Here is a 27,097-nt window from a genome sequence, read left to right as displayed (position 1 = left end):
GGAAACTGGAGAATTAAGTAGAATGTAGGAACAAGGAAAGGGGACTCCATCTTAGATTTCCAATGTCTCGGAATGACCACTCTGGACGCCATTAAAAAATATCTTCATGCATTTTTTGTATCTTGAGCTGAAGAGCCTAGCAACAGAGAAAGCAAAGTAACTGAGGCAATTTAGGAATGGGTTTCCACACGAATGTTTCATATATATGGAGCACTTGATTCCAAAAGCTCCGAATAAGGGTTCATGCACAAGAACGGATTATCAGTGCGCATCCGATCTACATTTTTTGTGGGTTGGATGTGGATCCATTCATTTCGATGAGTGCTGTCCGCATCCGTATGTACGTTGCGTGGCCCCACGTTTACGCACAAGGATAGGACTGTTCTATTAGGTGCCGGCCGTTCCGCAAAATGCGGAACACACACGGCAGGTATCCGTGTTTTGCAGATCCGCAATTTGTGGACAGAAAAACAGCCAGCGGTCGTGTGCATGAGCCCTAACAGGGCAGGCCCACTAAAGGGGTAGCACAGTGCCCAGTTCTTTCTGACATCGCCAACACTGATCAGACACAGAGCAGAACATGCGGTACTCAGCAGAACCAATGGCGTAACTAGAAATGACCGGGCCCCACCAAATCCCACTCCTGAGGGTAGCCAAGATGGCACTCTCAGGCGATACCCGGCAGCCACAACGTCGATTTCCTACATGTATATACTGTATGTCATGTCACTGTATATAATGTTGAGGGGGCCCTGACACTTAATACAAAGTTGTCATTTTACAGAGATATTTCTCTCACCCAGCATGGGTATATGTAAAAATACACCCCAAAACACATTGCCCTACTTCTCCTGAGTACGGCGATACCAGATGTGTGACACTTTTTTGCAGCCTAGGTGGGCAAAGGGGCCCAAATTCCAATGAGTACCTTTTAGGAGGGCATTTTTAGACATTTGGATCCCAGACTTCTTCTCACGCTTTAGGGCCCCTAAAATGCCAGGGCAGTATAAATACCCCACATGTGACCCCATTTTGGAAAGAAGACACCCCAAGGTATTCCGTGAGGGGCATGGCGAGTTCATGTAAAATTTTATTTTTTGTCACAAGTTAGTGGAATATGAGACTTTAAAAGAAAAAATCATTTTCCGCTCACTTGTGCCCAAAAAAAAATAATATTCTAGGAACTCGCCATGCCCCTCACGGAATACCTTGGGGTGTCTTCTTTCCAAAATGGGGTATTTATACTGCCCTGGCATTATCTGTAACATAGCTAAGCCGGATCCGTCTTGAACACCATTGAAAGTCAATGTAGGACGGATCCTTTTATTGTGTCATAGAAAACGGATCAGTCCCCATTGACTTACATTGGGTGTCAGGACGGATCCGTTTGGCTCAGTTTCATCAGACGGACACCAAAACGCTGCAGGCGGCCTCCAGAGCGGAATGGAGACAGATCGGAGGCAAACTGATGCCTTCTGAGCGGCTCCTTTTCCTTTCAGAATGCATTAGGGCAAAACTGATCCGTTTTGGACCGCGTGTGAGAACCCTGAACGGATGTCACAATCGGAAAGCCAAAACGCTGGTGTGAAAGAGCCCTGACTTGAAGGTAAGTTTGCGGACTAAGACAGTGCCAAGTGTCCTGCCGTCCCAGGGGGCAGATAGCTGCAGGGGCTGCAAAAAAAGAACCTTCATGGAAAAACCCTCAAAGCTCTGAGTCATCCCAGCCCCAGCTGTAGTAGTCGGACTGGCCCACAGGGGTACAGGTGAATAAGGTGGGCCCCCAAAATACATTTTACTGATGGGCCCTAGGCACTGTCTGGGGGGCATTTTGGCCCAGGTGTCAGCACACCCTCAGTGGAAACGTTACAGGACGATCCCCCGTCATTACATGATAGGAGTTATCCTCCGACCGCTGCTCCCTGTATCTGTTTATCTAACCCCCTCCTATCTCCCAGGAGTACACAGAACAGGATTGCAGAATTTGGGCGGGAACCTGAGCTCAGCAGGCGGGACCCGTCACTCAGGGAATGTGCTGTCAAAAAGTAAGGGGCGTGTCCCAGACGGAGGCTCCTTTCTGACACGCCCTAAGACCTACAGAACGGTAGCTGTAGAAAGGTAAGGGGCGTGGTGCATGGCTATAAGGGGCGTGTCGTGATGGGTGCCAAAAGAGCGGGGCGTGGCTTGTCCTGGCGCGGGGCGTGGTTTACAGCGTCGCACACCCGGCCGTGGTCCCAGGGGAGTCACTCGCGCTATGGCCGGGCTGGCTGTCTCCATAGCCTGCTTGCTGACGGTCTTCTTCCTACCGGCGCTGGGCGCCTTTCACGGCAATTCTTCTTCCCCGGAGGACTTGCCTCTTATTCTCGGCTTCCGGCTGGAGAGCAGCGACCATAAGGCTGAGCTGTCCGCGGCCGGGGAGCTGGAGGTGAGGGAGGGCAGTAAGCTCCAGCTCCGCTTCTACGGACTCTACCTGCGGCCCGACAGCGGCCACCTGATCGCTTTCACCGAGGTGTCGGCGGGCCCGCAGGACAACCGGAGCTGCGTGGAGGACACCCGGGACCTGGTGCGGGACGCCGCTGGCTTTAACGTTACTGACGAGGCCGATGGGATGGCGGCCCTGCTGCGCCTGGAGGTGCTGCCGCTGCGGAAGAGCCAGAGCTCCCGGCTGTACATGCTGTGTACGCGCCGGGGCCCCGGCTTGCCGTGGACTCTACACCCGGGACCGGACGGGCGGCTGCGGGTGCTGGAGGAGCACAAGCCGCTGCTGCCCGTGTGGCTGCAGGGGATCATCATTGTGGTGCTGCTCTCGCTGTCCGGCATCTTCAGCGGCCTCAACCTGGGGCTGATGGCTCTGGACCCCATGGAGCTGCGGGTGGTGCAGCGCTGCGGCTCCGAGCGGGAGAGGAGGTACGCCTCCAAGATCGAGCCGGTGCGCCGCCAGGGGAACTACCTGCTGTGCTCGCTGCTGCTCGGGAACGTGCTGGTCAACACCACGCTCACCACCATGCTGGACGAGCTGATCGGCTCCGGCCTCTGGGCTGTGGCCGCCTCCACCATGGGCATCGTGGTTCTGGGGGAGATCGTGCCCCAGGCCCTCTGCTCCCGGCACGGCCTGGCTGTGGGCGCCAACACGCTGTGGCTCACCCGCGTCTTCATGGTGCTCACCTTCCCTGTGGCCTATCCGGTCAGCCGCCTGCTGGACTGCGTCCTGGGCCAGGAGATCGGCACCGTGTACAACCGGGAGAAGCTGCTGGAGATGCTCAAGGTGGGTAAGAGAGAGGCTGCTGGGCCTTGTAGTTCTCCAGCCAGGGCTAACGATCATTGTATATGTTATGGGTAGTATTTTGAAACTACAACTCCCAGCATGCTCTTCTAAGAACTGTCATAGAAAGGAATGGAGCATGCTGGGAACTGTAGTCTCACAACAGCCGGAGTGTGATATCAGCGGTCTGACTGATGCCGCTGATCTCTGGAATTTTATTCAACCTTAAAGGGTCCATCCTATCGCTGTCTAGGACAGGGGTGGCCAACCTGAGGTTCTCCAGCTGTTTCAAAACTACAACTCCCAGCAAGCCCACACTGCCTATAGCTATCAGCCTACAGCAGGGCATGGTGGGAGTTGTAGTATTGCCGCAGGTTGGCCATCCCTGGTCTAGGACATGCCATCAGTGTCACAGCGCGCTCTCCATTCATCGCTATGGGAGCTCGGTGCGCTCCACTGTCCCCGGAACCCCCCCATAGCCATGAACAGAGGGTGGCTGTGCATGCTGTTCACTTTGGGGGTCCCGTACTGTACCTAGGTATGGGTCCCACAACTAGGATCGGCTCCTATCTATCCTGATGGCCTATCCTAGTGATATGCCATCAATGTCCCAGATGGGCATACCCCTTTAAGGTAGCAGTGCACATTAAAGGGGTCATCCAACCCCTATAATGACCCCCCCCCCCCCCCCCCCCCCCGGGACCTGCGTCGCTCCTGATCCCCACACGGCAGCTGCTGCATCTCCCCGTCACGCGGATGAAAACATTCGGTGGGATTGCCATTGTCACCTGTGAAGTCGCGACCCCCCCCCCCCCCCCCAAAGTGCCGGATGTTTATTTCCGCGCGACGTGGGTTGCGGGAGAAGACCTTCAGGGGCAATTTTATTTTTATTTTTTTATTGCAATCTCATTTTGGGCTAAAAAAAAAAATTATTAAAAGTTTTCAGCAGTTTTTTGTGATACAGAGGTTAAGGTCTGTATGACACCGCCAGATTATCTGTCCAATCAGACGAATAGTCTGTGTGTGTGTAAACGACCATCTGCCCAATGATTGGCCAGGAGATCTGTCGGGTAATATAACAGCCTGTCCCTTTCTCTTTGCTCGGAATCCTGTCAGATCCTTATCTCTGATCTCCTGACCTTATAAACACTTTTACGCCATCTTCTATCAGTTTGATAACCATTTAGCTGTGATGAGTGTTTATGAGGTCAGGAGATCAGAGATAAGAGCTCTACACGAGTCTCCTCTGCAAATGGACTGAAATTTGACCCCTGTTTCACAAAACTGTTGAATTTTTTTTTAATAAAGACAGATTGCAAAAATAATTTTTAGCCCCAAATGAGTACAATGCAATCACAGAACTTGCCCTGAAGGTGTCCGTAGCCTTTAAGAACACTTGTTTGGTGGATGCTTGTTACTCTGCCGCCGTGTGGACCTTTTACACAGGCCGATGATGAAGCTGAAAGAAACTTTTGTTCTCAGTCAACGGGCGATCAGATGAGTGGCCGCCTGTTACCCGCTGATCAGTTCTTACATGTTGGTCTCCTGTGTGAATGGTGGAAGTGCTGCTGACAGAAACGTAGGCCGGGCTCGCACTGCCGGCAGGCTGTCCAGTATAGAATGCCGGGAATCTGCTCGACAAAAAACATCTTTTGTCCTGTTCTCTGCATATTTGCCGTATCGCGCCCCGATCACCACCAGACCCCATTATAGTTATTGGGGCAGGGTGGCATTGTGGTAGCGTCTGACAAGCTGCTCTCGGCTGGAACTGCCTACCGGATCGGCAAACGCAAATGTGAAACGAGTCAATCTTTTAGAGTATGTCTAAACGGCAATAGGAATGAATGGGGTCGTAGTGCGACTCTCAGATTTGCTACAACTTGCAAAAAATCGAGCACTGCTGTTGCAGCAAACATGGAAGCTGCAGCCCCTTTCATTCTTATGGCAGCCCTGCTGCACCGCGATACTTGGGTGCTGGCCACATGTCATGCCCACAATCACCATGTAGACGTTCCCTCGTGCGACCATTCGGGCATTTATCTGTCCACGTGAGGGTCTTTAGAAAAGCGGTGAACAATTTGCTATATGGTTGATCGCTGTTCGTTACCGGGTGTAAAAAGGACCCGGCCATACCGCTGATTTCAGTGGCACTAGCGTTAGTGAGAACCGGCAGGGAAGGTCCTGCCGGGCCTCTCTGGATCTGGCTTTTCCAGAAACGACATGATTGCCGTCCTCCCCCATTAACTATATTGGGGGAATGACTGAGAGCTGGCTGCAACCCAGATAGTTCATGGGACCAGACGGCAATCATGTAGTTTCCGGCAATGCCAGATCCTGAGACGCAGTAGGCTGTTCCCTGCCGGAGCTCGCCAACGCTAGTGTGAAACTAGTCTAATTTCTACAGATCCCTTCCGACAGCAGATATTGGGGATCGAACAGTTGGCTTTCTACATGTCCGATCCTTTTTTTGGGGTGATGAGCCACCACCAGAGGAGTTTGGCAGAGGCTGTGTCCCCTCCCTCACACCCGGAGAACATGCTAGCTGACCAGACGGTTGAGGGGACGGGTAGTGATGGCTGTCTAATATGTACGGCCGGCCATAGTTCTTAGTCGTTGAGACATCAGCTGTGTGACTTGAGATCTTCCTGGGAATATACTTTCATGGACGGGTCGTCCATGGACTAGCGACTATGTGGAGAAAATGGTAACTGCGATAAGCTTCTCTCCAGGCTAGGACAGCTACACCCGGTGAATGATCATTCTGGTCATCTTTAGCCAAATATTAATGGCCGCCTACTCGCCTAGGATGATTATGGTTAGCAACCATTAGTGGTGGTTTTTAGGTCCATGATTCTTCTGTGCTATCAAAGATCAGAGCGGAACAATTTGTGTCGGTAATGTAAGTGTTAGCAGTAACCTCTGCAGGTAATAATCTCAGGGAATGTGATGGCAGTCCATTAGAGGACCTCCTTTGGTCTGGTGCTACACATAAGATAATAGTTAGCTGGACCTGACCGCCGACTATCCTGTGTATGGTAGCCTCCTGACTCTCTCCCGATACTGTATCGGAGGCCTATCAAAGCCTTTTTTGGAAGGAGGGCACATGCCACCAGAGGAGTCTGGCAGGGTCTTACACCTCGTTGACAACACCATGTATGAGCGGCCAGCCAAGTTTTTGGCACCTTCTATGCCATTCGCAGACCTTCAGTCCCCATTTCTTGGCTAATAATCGCAAGAAATCCAGGGGACATGCAGCATCAGCCATCGGTGTGTCATGTGCCCTCGTAGACTTCCATAATGGATGGCCTTGTCCTGTAGAGCCCTAGGGGTTTTCCAGGATTTCACACGGGTTATAATGTCTGACGTCAGAATCGCATGTCTAAGATATAGAAAAAATGAAAAAAATCCAGTGTCACGCCCTCATTGCTGGTATGAGTAACTTAACGTGACCTTCTGGTTCAAGAGAAGAAAATTCACATAAGTTGAGGATTGAACACAACACTTACCTGGTGACCCCCTTTTCAATTTATTAGCTGCCGATCCATCAGTTCCCGGGCTCTCTTCCGGCCATCCTAGATGGGTGCACCGCTCCTCAGACGACCCGAGGTAGCCCAAGATGCTTCCTCACATGAGCAGTGCTGGCCAATCAGAGGGAAGCAGGAAGTGCATGGTATACATCAGGTAGTCTGAGAAGCGGTGCCGCCATCTTGGATGATGGAAAACAAAACCACGGAAACTGGATCTTCAGCAAAAAAAAAAAAAAATGAAATGGGGGGGGCACCAGGTAAAGCCTCATGCACACGACCGTAGTTATGGTCCGCATCTGAGCCGCAGTTGTTGTGTTTTTTTTTTTTTTTTTTCCCCCGAGGCCCTGCAAAAACATATAGCGTGTCCTATTCTTGTGTGTGTTGCGGACATAAATGGGCATGTCTACAATGGGCTTTCCGTTCCCCAAATTGCGGAAAGGCACACGGGCGGCTTCCGTTGTTTGCGGACAGCAAAAAACGGTAAAGTCGTGCGCATGAGGCTTAAGTCTCCTGTTTCCCAGTTAGGTCTCATGCACACGGCAGTATCCGTTTAGTGATGCGCAAAGAACCAAAAATAGGACCTGTTCTGTCTTTTTGCAGAATGGATGTGTACAGGACATGGATTACACTGGTGGGCGCTCCTTTCTTCTTCTTTTTTTTTTTTTTTTTTTTTTGTGTGGCGTGTACTCCATTTGCCGGAATTACACGCCGGATCCGGAAAAACGCAAGTGAACTGAAAGCATTTGAAGACGGATCCGTCTTCAAAATGCGTTCAGTGTTACTATGGCAGCCAGGACGCTATTAAAGTCCTGGTTGCCATAGTAGTAGTGGGGAGCAGTATACTTACCGCCTGTGCGGCTCCCGGGGCGCTCCAGAATGACGTCAGAGCGCCCCATGCACATGGATGACGTGTCCATGCGATCACGTCATCCACACGCGTGGGGCGCCCTGATGTCACTCTGGAGTGCCCCGGGAGCCGCACGGATGGTAAGTATACTGCTTCCCCGCTCCCCAGTACACTTTATCATGGCTGCCAGGACTTTAGCGTCCTGGCAGCCATGGTAACCATTCAGAAAAAGCTAAACGTCGGATCCGGTAATGCGCTGAAACGACGTTTAGCTTAAGGCCGGATCCGGATTAATGCCTTTCAATGGGCATTAATTCGGGATCTGGCCTTGCGGCAAGTCTTCAGGATTTTTGGCTGGAGCAAAAAGCGCAGCATGCTGCGGTATTCTCTCCGGCCAAAAAACGTTCTAGTCCTGAACTGAAGACATCCTGATGCATCCTGAACGGATTTCTCTCCATTCAGAATGCATTAGGATAAAACTGATCAGGATTCTTCCGGCATAGAGCCTGAAGTATTTCTCAGGATTCCAACCAGGGATGTCTACATCCCAAACCATGCACTTATCACCAAGCTATAGCATAGCCACATCGAGAGGCATGTTTTTCTATTCTATGGTGCCTTAATCCTGCATTCGGCCTGTGAATAAAGCAGTAATATGTAGATTAGCTTTCTGAGCAGATCTCGGTGTGGTGAAGCTGTAGTACATGGAGTATATGATAGGTAGATACTAGGACACCGCTCTGCCCTCAGCCTGCTGTCTAGCCCTGTCAATCAAGGGGAGTAGGGAGTGTGCAGAGCTCAGGGGGTGTTACAAAGCAGTGCTCCAAGGATGTAGCCCTGCCTTTTGGTGCTCGAACTTCTCATTTGTATATTAAAAACACAGATATCTCTGCAGCTATTTATCGTACAAACAAAATAAATGTACAGTTTTAGTCAGCAGGATGAGCCCCACAGGCGGTATGTTTGGTTTAATAGGGTTGATCCTGGTGACAGAGCCGCTTTAAATCCACGCCCACTTCAGATGCTTTGGAAAACTGTACAGAGGACAGATGGGAGCAGAAGTCACGGTACACTGTGTAGTGGTCATTCCCTTGAATGGAGCTGCAGTACTACAACATGGACATTACCCAGTGTACTGTGCCCTCTGCTTCCGCTCTCCACTGTGTAGTTTCCGCTTGGGGTGCGGGGTGTCGGACCACCCCATTCATCTGATATCCATGACCTCTCTGGAGGGTACATCAATAACTAAGTTTGGGGGGGGGGGGGGGGGAATGACGTCATCTGTCTGGTCGCAGCACCACCGCCTGTACGCTCAGCTAGTTATAATATTTTTTTTGCAAACTAAGTATTTCACAAAAGAGAACGAAAATGTATTGCAAGAAATGAGTGTTCTCTGCTGCGAATGGTGTCAGCAGTTTCCAGAGGTGGCTTCTGAGGTGACAACAATGACCTATATGAGGACAAAAAGCAACCGGTCCGAGTTCAGCCATCATTTTCCTATCTTCATGTGCAGCTTGTAGGTTGTATGAGGCGAGAAATCTGCATCTACGTTCCTCACGGTTCCTGTGGTTTGTTTTGCGCAGATTTTTGAGTTTTCAGTCATCATGTGGAAAATAAAAATTCTGAGTGGACCACAGTGCGGATCTCCCATTGAGGGGGGGGGGGGGGGGGGAGGGGGGACACGGTTTTGTGTGGATTTTAGTCGGGGAAAACTCATGTGGAAAGTCCACTACGTGAGCGTGGCCTAAGGGCACTTCCGGTACATGGGGCAGATTCCTCCTGTTCTTAACTGATTTGGCGTGACCACCGCTGGCTCTTTACCGCGTCCCATTGTTGCTTGATGGTGAAATTGTTCTGGTTCTGACAAAGCTGCCAGTTTGATTTGATGTACTGCTCCAAATTAATTAATTAAGATACGTGCACGGAGAGATCAGACAGACAACTCACTACATGGAGTTAATCAGTATCTCTGGTTTATTTCTGAAAACAACATGGGTTTCATGAGAGGAGGGAGTGGGAGGGGGGTGAAAGATAAAGTATATATTTTCTATTGGCTATGAACTCTCTACTTTTCTGTAACCTTGACGGCCAGAGGAAATTCCTTCTCCCTCCCCCCTGGGTGAAACCGTTACTTCTTTCTTTGTAGCTGCTTGCTTGAGCTGAACAGAAACCACAAAGAAACACATGATAAAAACACAAAGTAAGATTCTAGTTTATAGGTGTTGGCTGAATGCCTGGCCACCATCTTAGCTCAACAAGCAAGTATCCATTTTGTATCAATAGTCCATAACAGTCCCCCCTTGGAGACTTGATTGTAGACTTTCCCTTCGCCTAGCGAATCCCCTGGGCATACCATTCGTATCCTCTTCACCCGCAGTGGCGACAACCTACCCCTTATAGGTAGGCTCCCGGTTGCTCGGACTTGTGGTAATACCCTGGGATTCATCTCACCCTATCTCAGCCAGGCATCATTGTGAGGAGGGGGAGCTGTGTTGAACGATGTTTCCTTCTGTCCTTCTTCATCATAGAGGAGCATAATAGGTCGTTCATCAGTTTTCTTCATTCTTTTTGAAAAGCGGGTCACACAAATAAGAACGAGCTTAATCACTACATATATCACCAATATTATTAGGGCTACCTGCAATATTACCTGGACAATTCCCATGAGCCAACCCCCAATACCTTTGAACCAGTTATTGGGGTTAAGGGAAGAGAAGGTATCAGACCACCATGTATCTTTATCAGCTTTATGTGCATCCAGCCATTTATCTCTTAAATCCGCCATTTTCTCTATACCCACCTTAACTTGCAAATTACCCTGCGGGTCTATGTAATGGCAACAAGAGGGTCCCACAACCTGGCACATACCTCCATCTTTAGCTGTAACATAATCTAGAACTAATGTGTGTTGGTTGGTGACAATGATTAACTGGTTTTGCACAATGTTTGAGGTATTCATAAGTCTCATCACTTCCCATATTTGGTCATCCAGGTAGTCTGTTGCTACTACCAGATGATCCCACATCTGCACTATCATGGGATATATGAAGATGGAACTAACAGTTTTGTTGGTAATGCTCATCTCTACTACATGTGGCTTGCCATTTGGTCTGGGTGTGTTATCTTTGGCCCTATGATACAAGGTGTGTTTAGGTACTGCATTTATGCCAATTTCAGAGTGTGGTACTATAAAGGTGGCAGGAGTAAGCTTGGCGATGGTGCACAGTCCTGTGACATTCTCAGATAACCATTTGTATGCTTTGTGTCCACAAACTAAGTATATATCTTCTGGAACTGCTACTGCTGTGCCATTGAATAATCGGGTAATTAGTTTGGCTAATTGTGTCCCTTTCACCAACTCATATCCTTTTGACTGACTTTCGGTGTCGTTAGCTAATATACCTGTCCGGAGATCCTGTACAGTACGGTGGTTACAGGGCAGATCCTTTCCGTTCTCAGCATCTACACCAATACACTGCACGTGGCTGTCTGTTTTTGAATCATTGCAACCTGAGTGTATGTGTGGACTAAATGTCATACCTTTGGTTTGTACTTGGAGACAATAACAGTGTGTCCAGCTAGGAAAACATGTGACATTAGCCCAGTGTCCCATTCATTACCCAGTGGCGTGAACACTGCAGATATGCCCACTGTCAAAGTCATGATCAGTATGTGAATCCTCATGGCTTATTGTTCCAGGGTCGTCGGGACAGCCTTTACTCTTTTACAATGTGAGGTGTGGATCCAGGTAAGCCTCCATCGAGTTTCACAGAGGTCGGGGTAGTCAGCAACATCTGGTAAGGTCCCTCGTATCGTGGTTCGAGGGTGTTTCTGACGTGTTTCTTGACCACCACCCACTCTCCAGGTTTGAGAGTGTGTATTCCCTCTAGGGAGTCAGGATCTGGAATGGAAGAGAAAACTTGTGCACATATGTTAGACAATTGTTTACTATGGGCAATCACATATTTAGCAACAGATTCATAATGCATTTGCAATTGCTGTGGGAAGTACTGTCCCATCCTAGGCCGTGTCCTAAACAAAATTTGGTGTGGAGGCCTAGGGGTGTGTCTAACTGAAAATAGTGCTATTGGCAGGCATTGTACCCAACTGAGCCCTGTCTCCCCAGTCATTTTCAGCATCTTGGACTTCAGTACCCCATTCAGTCGTTTGACTTTGTCGCCGCTTTGGGGTCTGTAGGGTGTGTGATAGGCTAAGTGTGACCCTACCATCTTCCAGACTTCTTGGGTTAATCTAGCAGTGAATGCTGGGCCCTGATCACTCTCAATGACCTCAGGTACTCCGAACCTACAGACAAGCTCCTGCATCAGTTTTTTTGCAGTAGTGGTTGCTGTCTGGTTTCGGACGGGGTAGGCTTCTGGCCACCCAGAGAACAAGTCTATCACTACTAGCACATATTGAAACCCTTGGCACATTGGCATCTGGATGTGGTCAATTTGAATCCGTTGGAACGGGTACTGGGCTTTGGGGAGACATTTGGTTGGTGTAGGCTCAGGTCTTCCCGGGTTGCACTGCGCACAGATGAGGCAAGACTGAGTATGCCTCACCAGGACAGGGGTTATCCCTGGGGCCATTGTCTATTAGTTCTTTCATGATGGTCTTAGATTGGTGGGTGGGCCCATGAGCTATTGAAGCTATCAGAGGATAGAGAGCTTTGGGCAGAGATGCTCTCCTTCCTTGGGTCCACAGTCCAGATTCTTTCTCTTCTTGGGCTGACTCTTTTAGCCAATCCAATTTTTCTTGTGGCGTGGCCTGTTTCTGTATTTGTTTCAGGAGGTCCTATGTGATTTCTTCTTGTTCCAGGTCTTCCTGTGTTATCATAATCTGGTCTGACTGGACTCTTTCCTCTTTCACTGCTGCTTCCTTCGCAGCTTGGTCAGCTAGGGCCTTTCCTCTGGCTTCAGAGGTGTCAGCTCGAGTGTGCCTGTAGATCAATAAAATCTTCAGATTCTCCAGTATACTCCCCCCTTGGAAGAGGAAGGAGTGCAGCAGGATTGAGGATGCGGCACCTCTGAATGGTGACATTATCTGGCAGAAGCAAACTACACGGAAGCCGGAGGTGGCGCTGTGCAGTGAGGTGTTTAGGTTGAGTCTGCTGGAGGATGGCAGAAACGTCATGGAGAGCCAGAATAGTGAGGGGATGACCTAGCACAACGTCAGATGTGACGTTTAGAAGAGAGCTGGCAGCATGGATAGCTCTGACACAGGAAGGGGCTTCTCTGGCTACTGGGTCCAGTCTCTTTGTATGGTAGGACTTTGGGGTCCTTCAGGGTCACAGTGACTGGTGGGACACTGAGGTATCCAATATCCTGGGGTCCTCTGGCCCAGAGAGTATTGGGGATGAGGTGCAAAATGGTTTGCAGCGAATCCCCTTGCTCATATAAATCAGTGCAGAATTTTATTGTCAGACATCCGGCAGCCGTGGGTGTCACATAATTTGAGTAAAAACCACAAAGACCAAGAAGCGAGACAGTTTCTTATCAGAAAGAGGAGCTTAAACTAACACAGCAGAAACTAACATTTCTGTGAAAAGAAAAAAGGTGGGGGTCAACTGATCCCCCGCAGCTGTCCTGCAGTGTGGTGAAATGATCTGCTTGGAATGATCTGCAAATTTAGCTTTTGTCCATTTCTGTAGTTGTTCTATAAAGAATTCTCCAGACTCATGATCTTGGGGGTCAAAGTTAGCACCTTTTAAGTTCAGGGATGTGGATTTGATCCATTATCAGTGAGGAGTATTCACCTGTCTTGTTTTCCACTATACTTTGCAGGTCCGACCATGTGCACCCATAGGTTTGATGCACTTGGGACAGCTTCCTGAAAAAGGGCATGGGATGGGTCTCAGGGTCAGGCAGTAAATTCACTATGGTGAATAACTGTTGTGGGGTGAAAGACACATATTTTGGTGGTCCCTGTGGCCGGTTAAGTGCTAGGGCTTCTTTCAGTGTCTCAAGGTTTCCCTGCTCAATTTTCTGTAAGTTCTTTTGTAACTCTGTAATCCGACCCTGCAGTATTTGATCTTGTGAACGTCGTGATGGGCGCACGGTCATGGGTACAGTCCACTGTGGTGCCAGGGGTAAAGTTGGCGGATCCCCGTAGTCTGTCGGGGTACCCCGCGAAGGAGTCTGCATATTACCCGGTGCATTTTGTATGCCCATTGTGGATTCTGCAGCACCGTCTGCATCCCCCTGTTCTGCTTCATCAGGTTGCCCCCCTACCATTATAGGAGTAAGGGTGGCAGGTGAGTGGGGTAGCATGAATGTACCGTCCGGGTTTATCATCGGGTACAAGGTAGTAGGAAGGGGCAAGGGTGACATAGGAGTGACGGGGGGGGTCCGGACCGAATGATATTAAAGGTCCGTTCATGGGCGTTGCCTGGGGACAAGATGGCGCTGTAGCTAACACGGGAAGTGATGGGACGTGCCGGGGAGTAGTTACCAAGGTGTGGTTTTGTGGGTGGGGAACCCCACAGGGAAGGCACGTATCACGGGAGGAGGGATTCTGTTGACCACATGTTTTGCAGGTCCACCCACCTGCTTTCTTCCCGGCGCCATTATAGGGTGGTGGCAATTCATGTATCAATGCAACACCAGGCTTACAGAAATATCTCTGTCTTTTCTCATCAAAATTTAGTTCCCCCCCGGTCTGTTCAAATTCTTTACTACAGTCCAACCACACACGGACCATGTCTGTCAATTAATCATCTTCTAACTTCCCTCTCTTCTCGTTTAACAACACTTGCCAGGTAGCACTACATAGGATGCCTCCTTTACAGACACCTTTAACTCTTCTCCAACTTACTTAATCCTTTTATGAGGATGCCTCCTTTACAGACACCTTTAACTCTTCTCCAACTTACTTAATCCTTTTATGAAACGTTTGCCTCTCCTGTCCGCCACGTACTGTTCAGGTGAACAGTAACCCTTCGGGACACTTTCCTCATTTCCCATTATCTCTCGTACCTACTGAAGCCGCCTAAAGACCTCTGCATAGAGTAATCACTGGACGTGAAGACCTTTGAGTTCCGGTCAGCACACTCTGGGCTACCGCGAACCGCTCTCCACCCATCTGTGATCGTCCCCTTTATGGAGATTTGAGTCAGACACCGGGCTGAACTCCGATACAGGAACACAGGAGAACTCCGTGTCTCCAGTCAATGATACTTGTCAACAGGGTCTTCACAACTTATAGGCACAACACAGTACATCAAGACTTTAAGAAAACATATGGGGTTCTTACTTTCATGCCCTCGAGGACGTCCCAGACTGCTTCCGCACCCCTCCCTCAGACGAACACCAAGAGGCTACACCAGGGGACACTTTATAGGCAAGATGACTCAATTTTCCTACCTCATATCACGGGTTGCGATCCCGGTGTCCGTTAGTGCGCCTCTCCTCGTCTGGTCTCTGGGGGTACGGGAACAGAGGGTCCAATCCTCGAGCCCCACGTTGGGCGCCAAAATTGTTCTGGTTCTGACAAAGCTGCCAGTTTGATTTGATGTACTGCTCCAAATTAATTAATTAAGATACGTGCACGGAGAGATCAGACAGACAACTCACTACATGGAGTTAATCAGTATCTCTGGTTTATTTCTGAAAACAACATGGGTTTCATGAGAGGAGGGAGTGGGAGGGGGGTGAAAGATAAAGTATATATTTTCTATTGGCTATGAACTCTCTACTTTTCTGTAACCTTGACGGCCAGAGGAAATTCCTTCTCCCTCCCCCCTGGGTGAAACCGTTACTTCTTTCTTTGTAGCTGCTTGCTTGAGCTGAACAGAAACCACAAAGAAACACATGATAAAAACACAAAGTAAGATTCTAGTTTATAGGTGTTGGCTGAATGCCTGGCCACCATCTTAGCTCAACAAGCAAGTATCCATTTTGTATCAATAGTCCATAACAGAATAAGCTTACTTACGAAGGACGTGCTTAGTTTTTTTTTTTGGTTGCATTTCCTCCGGTCGCCTTTCAGATGTGCGTTTCGCCCCCTCTGTCTTTATTGGTCCTGATAACTCTGGATATTATCAGTTCACAGTAGTTTCTTCTCTGCCTGTCGCCTCCCCTGACATGCCTCACGAACACGACCATATCTATTTTGAGGTCCACAAAGGATAAAACATGTCCCCATACTTCTCTGCCAAATGCGGGTCACAAAAATGTAGATACAACACGGACACAAAATACATAGTGTGCACGAGTCCTTCGTAACTACTTGCTTCCCCCATGTAATGGCAATTCTGAAGCGTCTATTCTTAGGATTATTCCTACTAGATGCTTATGAATGGCAATAAAGGACCAGATGTGCGTTACCGGTTGGGTCTAGTGCTGGCAAGGACACCCCCCAACTGGTAACATCCATCTGGACCTTTATTTCCGACTGCTGGCAATTCATTCATAAGCTTCTAGAGGGAATAATAGAAGGATGGCAGAACATCGAGCTCCAGAATTGTGATGAAGGTAGTTACAAAAACACACGTCAGGAGAGGCGATATACGATCCTCTGCTATCTGCTCTGCCCTTTGTGTTGTGGTGACTGATTGTTCTGATGAGATACAAGGAGAACTTGCTATAAAAATACTTTTCAGTAAGCCCTACACAGTGTGGCGGAGCGTTGCAGACGTGCCTGACTGTCACTGATAGCGACCGCTCTGGACGTGACCGATCGTATTACTGGAGGGATTCACATTGTCTCTATAGAGCAGGGATGCTCAACCTGTGGCCCTCCAGCTGTTGTAAAACTACAACTCCCAGCATGCCCTGCTGTAGGCTGTACGGGCATGCTGGGAGTTGTAGTTTTGCAACTGCTGGAGTGCCGCAGGTTGGGCATCCCTGCTATAGAGGATACACCGTGTACAGCGGCTATGCTGGAATTTGCCCGTCATTGAAGCAAGGTGATGCCCGCTCCTGGTGTATGAGCAGAGATGATTAATTTCTGTGTGGCCTGAGGCTTCAGTTCTAGTGACTCGTGTGCAGGGTATATTAATGACGCAGTCGCAGGGCTATAAATGGCTAATATACTCTAGTCACTGCTAAAGTCCAGTCTGATGACAGGGACATTGACTGCAGGGTAATGGGAGCAGTCCTTATATATGGTCATGTATATGTTGGTCTTTAAGGATATGACACATGGGCATGACAATGTCCAGTACCATTCTTCATTCTGGCATTTTATTTATGAACCAGGTGGCTCAGGATGAGCATTGCTGAAATGTCGCGTGTACAGATATATGGCAGAATGACAGCTTGTGCAATAAACAAATGTTTTCACTCTTGGCGCAGGTTACAGAACCGTATAGCGGACTGGTGCGGGAAGAGATGAACATCATCCAGGGGGCTCTGGAACTCCGCACAAAGACAGTGGAGGATGTGATGACCAAGGTGGAGGACTGCTTTATGCTGCCCAGTGATGCCTTTTTAGACTTTAACACCATGTCCAGTATCATGGAGAGCGGCTACACCCGTATCCCTGTGTTTGAGAATGATCGCTTCAACATTGTGGACATCCTGTACATCAAAGACCTGGCCTTTGTAGACCCTGACGATTGCACCCCTCTGAGCACCATAACACGGTTCTACAGCCACCCTGTCCACTTTGTCTTCAGTGACACCAAGCTGGACACTGTGCTGGAGGAGTTCAAGAAAGGTAGGTGTCTGCCCAGTGTATCTAGAAAGAGACATTCATATTTCCCTAAATTTAAAAGGCTATGGACACCTCTGACAAGCAAAAAATGATTATTACCTATGTTAGTGGTTACCTTGAGTAAAAAATAAATAAATTGCACTTCGTTTCGGACTGCAATCTTCATCCCTTTATTCTTTATTAGACCCCCAGATATAGTTCACAACCTGCTCTTAGTTTGAGACTTTTCTCATGTGGACGTGTTGCTCCCAGTAATACATGCTAGATGAGAGATTTGTGTGTGCAGGATGCTGATGTCTTCACTAGCTTCATTCTTGGATTACTTTACCTAATACTGTCCCTGAGAGATTTGTAGCTAAGGGAATGAGGTGATATCAGTGATTGATAGCATAGTGTATATAATGGGCCCTTTACACCCTTTACAAAAATTGAACAGATTATCACTAATAAGTGGTACTATTAACGCTCGTTAGTGATGTGGTGTTAATGCGCCGCCGAATGATGCGGTTTTCCAGTTGCAGATCGTGCTGTGTAAACGGCATCTGCTGCCGGGAACCAAAAAGACAGTATCGGGAAGATCGTTAGCAATAGTGATCACTGATCCCCGTACTCTGGAGGAGATTGCACCGATCTCCTCTGCTGAAGCAACCCTTTCTTCCTGACAATCTACCAGATCGTTGTCCCGTGTAAAGGGGCCTTAAGTATACATGAAGAGATGGCTGTCGGCCACTGATAACCCCCCCTTCGTGTACCAATAGCTGTTCACAGGTGGTGGAAAAAGCAAGGATATAAATGTATAAACTAAAGGTTTTACTGAGTCTATATATCAATCTGCTCGGCTTCTCCTGCTCTATAACATGGTGCTTTCAGATTGCACTGCATTTTGTGGTGGCAGGTCCTCTTCAATACAAAGATTAGAACAGATGACGCTACAGAGCCAGCTGAAGCAGCCGCACAGACTCTACTATGGTCTTACATTTTTATTGAAAATTATTTAGAAAGTTGCTTCATTTTGCATAAGAAAAAATTATTGCTGAAGTGTCCAAAGCTTTTAACGTGATTCATTAACCAATATAGTGATTAATTTCTTATTCCCTCTTATTTTTCATTAAAGGGGTATTCTGGTTAGATTAAGTTGTATGGGGGTCCTACCGCTGGGTCCACCACTGATCATGAAAATGGGGGCCCCGGACCCCCTGTAGCTCCCCGAAATGAACGCAACGGCCGGTCGCACATATGCCTGGCCACTCCGTTCATTTCTATGGGAGTTCCAGAGCTGAGTAAATCGCTCAACTATCTCTGAAATTCCCATAGAAATGAATGGAGCGTCTGCATGCATGCCCAACCGGCTGCACCGTTTATTTCAGGGGGGCTGCAGGGGGTTACGGGGCCACCCATAATTCTTGCCCCTTCCATGACTCTTGGCCCAATTCCCACCTCTTGTTTGCTATCAGTTCAGTTCCTCTGGAGCAGCCGGGGGGTCCTGTACATTACTTGAAAAGGGGTTAGGACCATCCAAGGCTGGGACTCTTATCTCCAAGAGCCCTATTACAGCTGCCTGTATGGCTCTTCGATGACCCCATGGCCATATTGAATGAACCAGTATAACTCCAGAGCTCTGTATCTCCTAGCCGTCTGCTGAGAACAATCAGTGCTTCTTCTGATGTCAGCATAGCTCATCCTAACATCTGTCATCTGCGGGGGTTACAGTAGACGTACACAAAGGCAACAGATTGCTGGCATCTCCTCTAGTCACGTTCATGTTTGGTCTGATGCAGAACATTGAGGTTGTGCACACAGACCCACCTCCCTCTTATAGGTCCAAAAGTCATGTCTCCTGGAGTCTTAACGAAGGGCACCGCAGAGCTCTCCGAGCCCGGTTATCACCCTTCATTGTGTCATTACCTGCTTGGCACACAAAGCGTCGTTTATATCCCATCTACACTGCACCCATTGTATTCGTGGTGGAGCTGGGAATATTACACAACTGTAATTCTGCCCGTGTATTTGGTTTTCGTAATAACTGGATATTGTGAGAAGTTTATGGGAGCAGTTTGACGTGTCTTGCGTGCAGTGGTTTGGGCCATCCATCAGTGGGTGGAGAGGGCGTAGGCGGAGGTCTGTGATCACCGGTACGGCTTGGGTGCCCCATGTTTATCTTGTGATGAGGTATTTTAGGAGGTCAGCCCATACTCATGTGTTTTGTCTTTCTGTCCGTTCTCTGAAGGAAAGTCGCACCTGGCCATTGTGCAGAAGGTGAACAGCGAAGGAGAAGGAGATCCCTTCTATGAAGTGATGGGCCTGGTGACCCTGGAAGACGTCATAGAAGAGATTATCAAGTCAGAGATCCTGGATGAATCTGATCTTTATAGTAAGTTTAGATTTTAGGGCTTGTTCGAACGACAATTGTATAAGAGATGCAGAACCATTAATTTCAATGGGGCCGCAAAAGATGGGGAGAGCACATGGCAAATTTCTCTTCCGTGGCCCCGCAAAACAGATGGAACATATCCTATTGTCCGCAATCACGGACAAGAATAGGCATTTCTGTCATAGGGCTGGCCGTTCTGTTCCACAAAATGCGGAACGCACACGGGCAGTATCAGTGTTTTGCAGACCACAAGAACTGATGCGGTCGTCTGAATGAGACCTTACACATAGCCATTGTGAGGCAAAAGCCAGGAACACCCATAACTGTGCCCGAGTGGTAGAAAATCCACACCGTGCTAATGATTATGAAGGCTACAGCATCCTATATGTGATGAGGGCAACGTTAGAAAGGGTTTTACAGAAATGCTTGAAGGCCTGGGACCTGGGGGTTACAGCATTCAGTAAATGATTGGACCGGGTTGGGTACAATGCCAGAAAAGCCATTCATTTCACTGGGACATTGTTGGCTTCATCAGAGAGTGACTGTGTAATGGGCAATGTTAGGGTCGTATCTAATGGTCTAAAGGAGTTGTCAGAATATTTGTGGGGTCATTTATCAAACTGGTGTAAAGTACAACTGGCTTAGTTGCCCCTAGCAACCAATCAGATTCCTCCTTTCATTTTCCAAAAGAGCTGTAAAAAATGAAAGGAGGAATCTGGTTGCTATGGAATCTGGATAACTGAGCCAGTTCTACTTTACACCAGTTTGATAAATTGCCCCCCCCCCCCCCCCTAAGTGCCGGACCGATGCGCCTCTCCTCCTTTTGTATTCCCGCTCGTGTTTTTTTTTTCCTCAAAAAACTGCATCAAGTTGACATGTGTGGTTTCAGCCTTAGGTTCTCTTTTACAGAGGGTCCTTTTCTAAACCCCTGCACAATTTCTGCTGTACATGTATGTCGGGTCTTTAAAGATGATGCCTGGTCAGGGTTGAGAGCACGCCTGCTGATTGCTGACTTTCAACCTCTCAGATGCCATGGTCAGTTGCGACTGACCTCTGAGAGGTCATTTACAGGGAGCTATGGGAAACTCATCCCCCCCCCCCTTTGAGATTGCAAAAGATATTTGGTTATATATCAGCCTGAAGGGCCCCTGGCCTGCCATAGTTGCAGTAAACTCCTTTTAAGCCTGCCACAGGGCTTAATTTTATATATCGCCCCCTTTCCCGATTTTGAACATAAAAGTAAACCGTAAAAAAACATTGGTATGACTATGACCTAAAATAAGCCCTTACATAGACATGAAAAAAAGTTATGGATGTCAGAAAGAGGGGATGCAAAGATTTATTTTTGTTTGGAAGTTTTAATTTTTTTAAAATAAAGTATTAAAACAGAAAAAAAAATAATATAAAATCTATTCCGCCATCGTTTTTATGGGTTTTGTTTTACACCATTCACTGTGTAATAAGAAGGACCTGTTAACGTTATTCCATGGGTCGGGACAGAGATGCATTTTATATAATATAATTTTTTTTTTTTCATTTCCACCCTTTTTTGAATTTTGTGCTCACAACTACATAGCATGCAATATTAATTCTAATATTAGAAAGTACAATTTGTCCCGCTAAAAACAAGCCCTCATACGGCTGAACTGAAAAGTTAAAGCTATGGCAGAGTGTGAGAGAGTAAATAATGGAAAATGTCAGGAAGGGGTTAAAGGCGATCTGTCATTAAGATATTAGCAGTGTAATTAAGCACAATGCCTAGTAGGGATGGGATGGACCATTAAAACTGTACCTTTTCTATGTAAAACCATTGCTGCAGTCCGCTGAAACTATCATTTCTTCCTGTATGCAAATGAGCTCTAAGGTTACTTTCACACTTGCGTTTTTATTTTCCGGCATAGAGTTCCGTCACAGGGGCTCTATACCGGAAAAAAACTGATCAGTTTTATCCCCATGCATTCTGAATGGAGAGCAATCCGTTCAGGATGCATCAGGATATCTTCAGTTCAGTCGTTTTGACTGATCAGGCAAAAGAGAAAACCGCAGCATGCTACGGTTTTCTCTCCGGCCAAAAAAACTGAATAGATGCCTGAACGCCGGATCCGGCATTTTTTCCCATAGGAATGTATTAGCGCCGGATCCGGCATTCAGAATGTCGGATCCGACGTTCCGGCATGCGCATGCGCAGAACGGCAAAAATGTGAAAAAATGTACAAGACGGATCCGTCTGTCCGCATGACAACCGGAGAGACGGATCCGTCCTTGCAATGCATTTGTGAGACGGATCCGTCTCACAAATGCTTTCAGTCAGCGGCGGATCCGGCGGCCAGTTCCGACGACGGAACTGCCCGCCGGATCACACTGCCGCAAGTGTGAAAGTAGCCTTACCCGCAGTGACTTACCTCATTGGCACATGCGCCATACGGACCTTTGAGCTGGTCAGGAACCAGGTCCTGTACTGCAAAGTAACACAGGCGTGAGATTACAGGGCCAGGCAGTGCTGAATACAGACGCCTGGCTCTGTCAGTCAAACAATGGAAGGAGGGGCTTTGTTTGTGCAACGGCAGAGCTTGAGTGCACTGAGGGGCTAGAGCCTGCCCTCTGTGCACTTAAAACAGGATTTCCGGGAGTAGAATATTGATGTTCTATCCCCAGGATAGGTCATTAGTTAATGATTGGTTGTATAGCGGCTGTGCTTGGTGTTGCAGTCCAGGCCCATTCACTTCTATGGGGCTGAGCTGTGCCTAGGCCACTTGACCAATGAACATGACATCACTGGCCTAGCAAGAGGCAGCAGCCATGGCCTCTTCAGACTGCTGTTCGGCAGTGGAGCCAGAAGTTGAACCCTGACCGATCAGATATTGATGTACTCCTGGAAAACCCCTTTAAGAGCTCACTTGCATATTCAAAAGAGCATTACTTTGTAAAAGAGAATACCATTGGCGGGAAAAAAAAAAATGCAGAAATGTCAGAAACCCAAGAATGGTGTGTGTGTGTGTGTGTGTGTGAACATAACTTTAACGGTTTTTGGAACAAAAAATATTTATTTATTGTATGCACTTGTATAGCGCTGACATATTCCGCAGCTCTTTACAGGCATTGGCATCACTCACTGTCCCCAATCAGTATGTCTTTGGCGTGTGGGAGGAAACCCTGCGAGCACAGGAAGAACATACAAACTGCATGCAGATGTTGTGCTTAGTCGGATTCGACCCCAGCGCTGCAAGGCACCAGTGCTAACCACTGAGCCGGGCCACCATGCTGATGTTTAGCATAGGTCTTGAATATTAGATTTGTGGGCATCTAGCACCTGGCACTCCTGCTGGTCAGCTGTTCACAACAGGCAGTGGCACTTATTTGAATGTTGGCGGAGCTGCAGTAACCTGGCATGACCACTACACAGAGAACGGCGCTGTCTGCTTCCATTCTGGGTTCGTTCTAGTGCCAGCAGCTGCTGAGAGCAGTGGATCGATGGGGGTGGAGGGGCTTATAAAAAGTATATAAAGGTGTACAGCCCATGCCGAAAGAGCGGAGCGAAGCTCGGCGGTTGAAGGGGGAACAGCGCTCGGCTGAGTGTTTTGCCTCTTCATTTTAGCAATCTGTGGGTGCTATTGCCACCCAGACCCCTATGAGCAAAGCTCTGAGATGTCACCAGCTGATTAGTAAAGGTGCTAGGTGTCAGACCCCCACCGATTTGGGTATTGATGACCTAGAAAACAACTTTAACCTCTAGGTTTGGCTAGGGAAGGGTTAAAACGAGCAGACTGGCTTCATAACTAAACTTTTAGAGTTTTGTTTTCTGTTCCCGGTGTGTGTAATCCTTGGCGGTCTGGCCCACCTATTTTCTCCCCTCATGTCCCTAATCTGCAGCCTCTTTAACCCTTGATTGTGGGGGACCTGTAGCTCCAGACATGCTGTCCCCTAGTTGGTTTGCTTGAGCCTGTTTACTTCATTATTGAAAGGGGAGATAAAGACCCCGCTATGGTGAGACTCTGAGATACCTTAGACATGGGCAAAGCATCCCTGTGTTGGAGCCTGGGCTTTAGAAGCGAGGAGTAAGGATCTGCCGGCGGTGAAAGCCTGCGGTTTATTAGCTCCCGTGCGCTCGGCATTTTATTTGCTCAGTCTTTCCGAAGCCAAAACAAGCGAATGCACAAGCTGACCTGACAAGCCCCTATGTAAACCTCTGCCGTGGTTAATAATCGCCTGCAACAAGCCAGCGATTGAGAAGACAGACGTTGTCAACCAAGCATTGCTTACCTGTCGGTTTTCTGTCATCACACCTGTCCGCCTGCTAGAGACAGTCTAATGATATGCATCGGGGCACATCACTGGGCAAAACTAGAGTAATGTTGGCGGAGCGATGCATTGAGACTTAGAAGTCCGCTCCTCTTCTGCCTCCATTCACAGAATGCAAGCAGCAAAGTATTAGCGGGGGCAAGGCCATGGGGAAGCTGAACTGCCAGCCGTAGCTTTGCCCTGTTACCCGGATTGACCCTGTTCATCAAGGGAGCTATTCAGGGACTAGACAGCCATTGGGAAATTGCTTGTAATACAATTCCCTATTTATTTGAACTATGACCTACCCTCCGGATAGGTCGTCAGTATCTGATCAGTGGGGGTCCGACACCTGGGACTGTGCCAATCAGCTGTGCTCTCAATAGCCCCTCAGCCTTCTCCAGTGATGTCATGTTTATCGGTCACCTGACCTAGGCGCAGCTCAGGCCCCATAGAAGTGAATGATGTGATCTATAAAATCGTTTTTTTGACACAATAAAAGCACACAGAGCTATGGGGACGGGATATTGTGGATGTGCTAGCGGCCCATGTCATCAGCTCTATAGGCAAAATCCAGGTGACGGGTTCCCTTTAAGCTTCATTCACACGTCAGTGATTGTCATCGAAAACCAGGACTGGAGCTACACAGAGATGAGATATACACCTGGTTTGGGCTTTACAATCACTGATGGAAATCACAGACCGAATCGGTGAAGAACTAGGCCTTAGGCTCTTCTCAGTTTGGTCTGTGGCAAAATTGGGGACTTTTTATTTATTGTATTGGGCGACTGTTATTTGGCTTCATTTTCTTCTTCTGCGGTGAGTACATCTGTACGGCCATTATGCAGAATTTAGTGTCGGGCGAATCTTTCTTGCTCTAAATGGCCTGACGTACCTCCTGGTCTTCCACCGCCTCACACAGTTGTCCTCTTCTTATAGATGCATTCTGTATCTTGATCCCCTGGGCTGGTTGTTAGTTTTTTTTTTTTTCATTTTTTTTTTTTTTTTTTTTCTTTGTAATTATTTGTTCTCTCATTAATTATTCAACCTCTCCCCACCAGCTGACAATCGCAGTAAGAAACGCGTTGGGCGTCGCCAAGACAAGAAGGATTTTTCAGTTTTCAAAGATACAGATCATGAATTGAGAGTTAAAATCTCCCCTCAGCTGCTCCTTGCTGCCCACAGGTTCTTATCCACAGGTAAGGGGGAAAAATGAGACCATACACAACGTTTACACAGGCTTTTTTTTAAAAATCGGATTTCTTATATTTTAGATTTTTAAATGTTAAACTGGATCTGTCAAGCAGCAGGTCTTGACACCAGTGTGAACAAAGCCCTGAAGGGATTATGCAAGAATGGATGGTGTTTGGCAAACCCCCCTGCTTTCCGACACTGGCTCCCCGCTCCTTTTCCTCCATGCGATGCTCCTCTGGGCTCCCTTGCTAAAAAACTGCTGCCAATCACTGGCTGAGGCGGTGACCAGATCCCCTTGCATCATGTGACCATTTGCCGTGACGCAAAGGGAGCCACTCGCTGCCGCAGCCAGTGATTGACTGCAGTTTTCAGTGAGGGAGCCCAGCAGAACATCTTGGGCCCAAGAGGAGAAGGAGCCAGTGTTGACTTTGCAAGTGCGACACAGGGAGGGTTGCCCCAAAAAATAAAAATTTTGCACAAATACTTTAAGGGCCTTTTACATGGACTAACTTTGTAGGCAATTATTGGGAATTACCCAGTCACATGCAGCAATCATCTACTGTATGGGAATAAATGATCACCGCTGTGATCACTCTACCACCTAGAGAATCATTGTTTCTGGGCAGCAGATGCCAGTTTACACAGAATGATCTGCTGCCCAGAAATATTTTACTCGTTTATCTGGTGATCAGTGGCACCTTTTATACAGGGCGATTATTGGGAATGAGCATTAATAGGATGGATCATTCCTATTAATTGGACTGTGTAAAGGGCCTTAACATTGCTTCTTCACTCAACTTCCTTGTTCTTTCAGAGGTGGCCCTGTTTGCACCTTCCTTGGTGTCGGAGAAGACACTTCTGCGTCTCCTGAAGTATCCGGATGTGGTGCAAGAGCTCCATTTCAATGAGGATGACAAGAAGACGTCAGAGCATTATTTGTATCAGCGCAACAAGATGGCTGACTACTTCATCCTGATCTTGCAGGTGTGACTTTTGTGGATATCGAGTGAGACTTCTAAGGCTGGGTTCACACCTGAGCGTATTCGATAAGCGCTGTTTACAGGCGTTTTTGAGGCCTTTTTTGTATTGTGGAAACGAGCATCGTACGCGCGTTCTTGCTATTGACCACAATGAAAACCAGAGGTGTTACGCGCGACAATACGCCCCAAAGAAGCTCCTGTACTTCTTGGGGCGTAGGGCGTTTTTACAGCGTGTTCGTACGCGCTGTAAAACGCTCAGGTGAGAACCATGCCCATAGGGAAACATTTGGTTTTTGCCTGTTGAGCATTTTACAACGCGTAGGAACGTGCTGTAAAACGCTCAGGTGTGAACCCAGCCTAATGGTAAATTCAGACACCATGGAATCTGCCTCACAAATCTGAGACTCTCTCAGGTTTCTGCCATGGATATGCAGTTTAACATGCCAGTTGTTTTTTGCCCTCTGGAATGGGATTAATCCACTGGTGCCGACCCACCGTGGCATCTGCAGCAAGAACTGACTTCTCAGTTCTTTCTCTTCAGCGGATTTCTGATCCGTGGTGGAACGGTCCAATTGCATTGTGAGATCATGTTTGTGAGTGCGTATTAATGGTAATGCTTGATAAAAACCAGCTACTATAACCCTTCGGTCTCGTTCACACAGTGGATTTTGCCTCTGCTCTTCAATGTCCTCCGTGATATGTGTAGGAGCTATGGAAAGATCTGGGCAAGCAGAAGACCATGCAGATGTTGTGCTGGTGGGGTTCAGAGCAAGCAGCCATGCTCTCCACTGGGTCTCTCGGCCGTCTGGTTATGTTTTAATATTCTGTTCCCCTTTTTCTTTCTAGGGGAAAGTTGAAGTTGAGGCTGGGAAGGAGAACATGAAATTTGAGTCTGGGGCCTTCTCATGCTATGGTGTCATGGCTTTGAGTACTCCATCAGCTAATGGTAAGTACTTCTGGTTCCTCACCATTTGAGCCTCTGTC

General features: G+C 48.0%; 1 protein-coding gene across 2 annotated transcripts in view; it reads left to right on the top strand.

Moving 5' to 3' along the window:
• The first annotated feature begins 2,212 nt into the window (after window positions 1–2,212).
• The window catches only part of CNNM4 (cyclin and CBS domain divalent metal cation transport mediator 4), a 32,561-nt gene continuing 7,676 nt past the window's right edge, over window positions 2,213–27,097 (top strand). For both annotated transcript variants that reach the window (XM_044283093.1, XM_044283092.1), the window contains exons 1-6: window positions 2,213–3,262; window positions 16,930–17,293; window positions 19,518–19,661; window positions 25,001–25,138; window positions 25,948–26,117; window positions 26,960–27,059. In XM_044283093.1, the coding sequence (XP_044139028.1) occupies window positions 2,252–3,262; window positions 16,930–17,293; window positions 19,518–19,661; window positions 25,001–25,138; window positions 25,948–26,117; window positions 26,960–27,059 (1,927 nt within the window). In that variant the 5' untranslated portion in view covers window positions 2,213–2,251. The remainder of the gene's footprint in view (window positions 3,263–16,929; window positions 17,294–19,517; window positions 19,662–25,000; window positions 25,139–25,947; window positions 26,118–26,959; window positions 27,060–27,097) is intronic.

Source organism: Bufo gargarizans, chromosome 2 (genome assembly GCF_014858855.1).
Source record: "Bufo gargarizans isolate SCDJY-AF-19 chromosome 2, ASM1485885v1, whole genome shotgun sequence".
Classification (NCBI taxonomy): Eukaryota; Metazoa; Chordata; class Amphibia; order Anura; family Bufonidae; genus Bufo; species Bufo gargarizans.
Note: the sequence above shows the minus strand (reverse complement) of the source record. Positions and strands in the feature narration are given on the sequence as shown.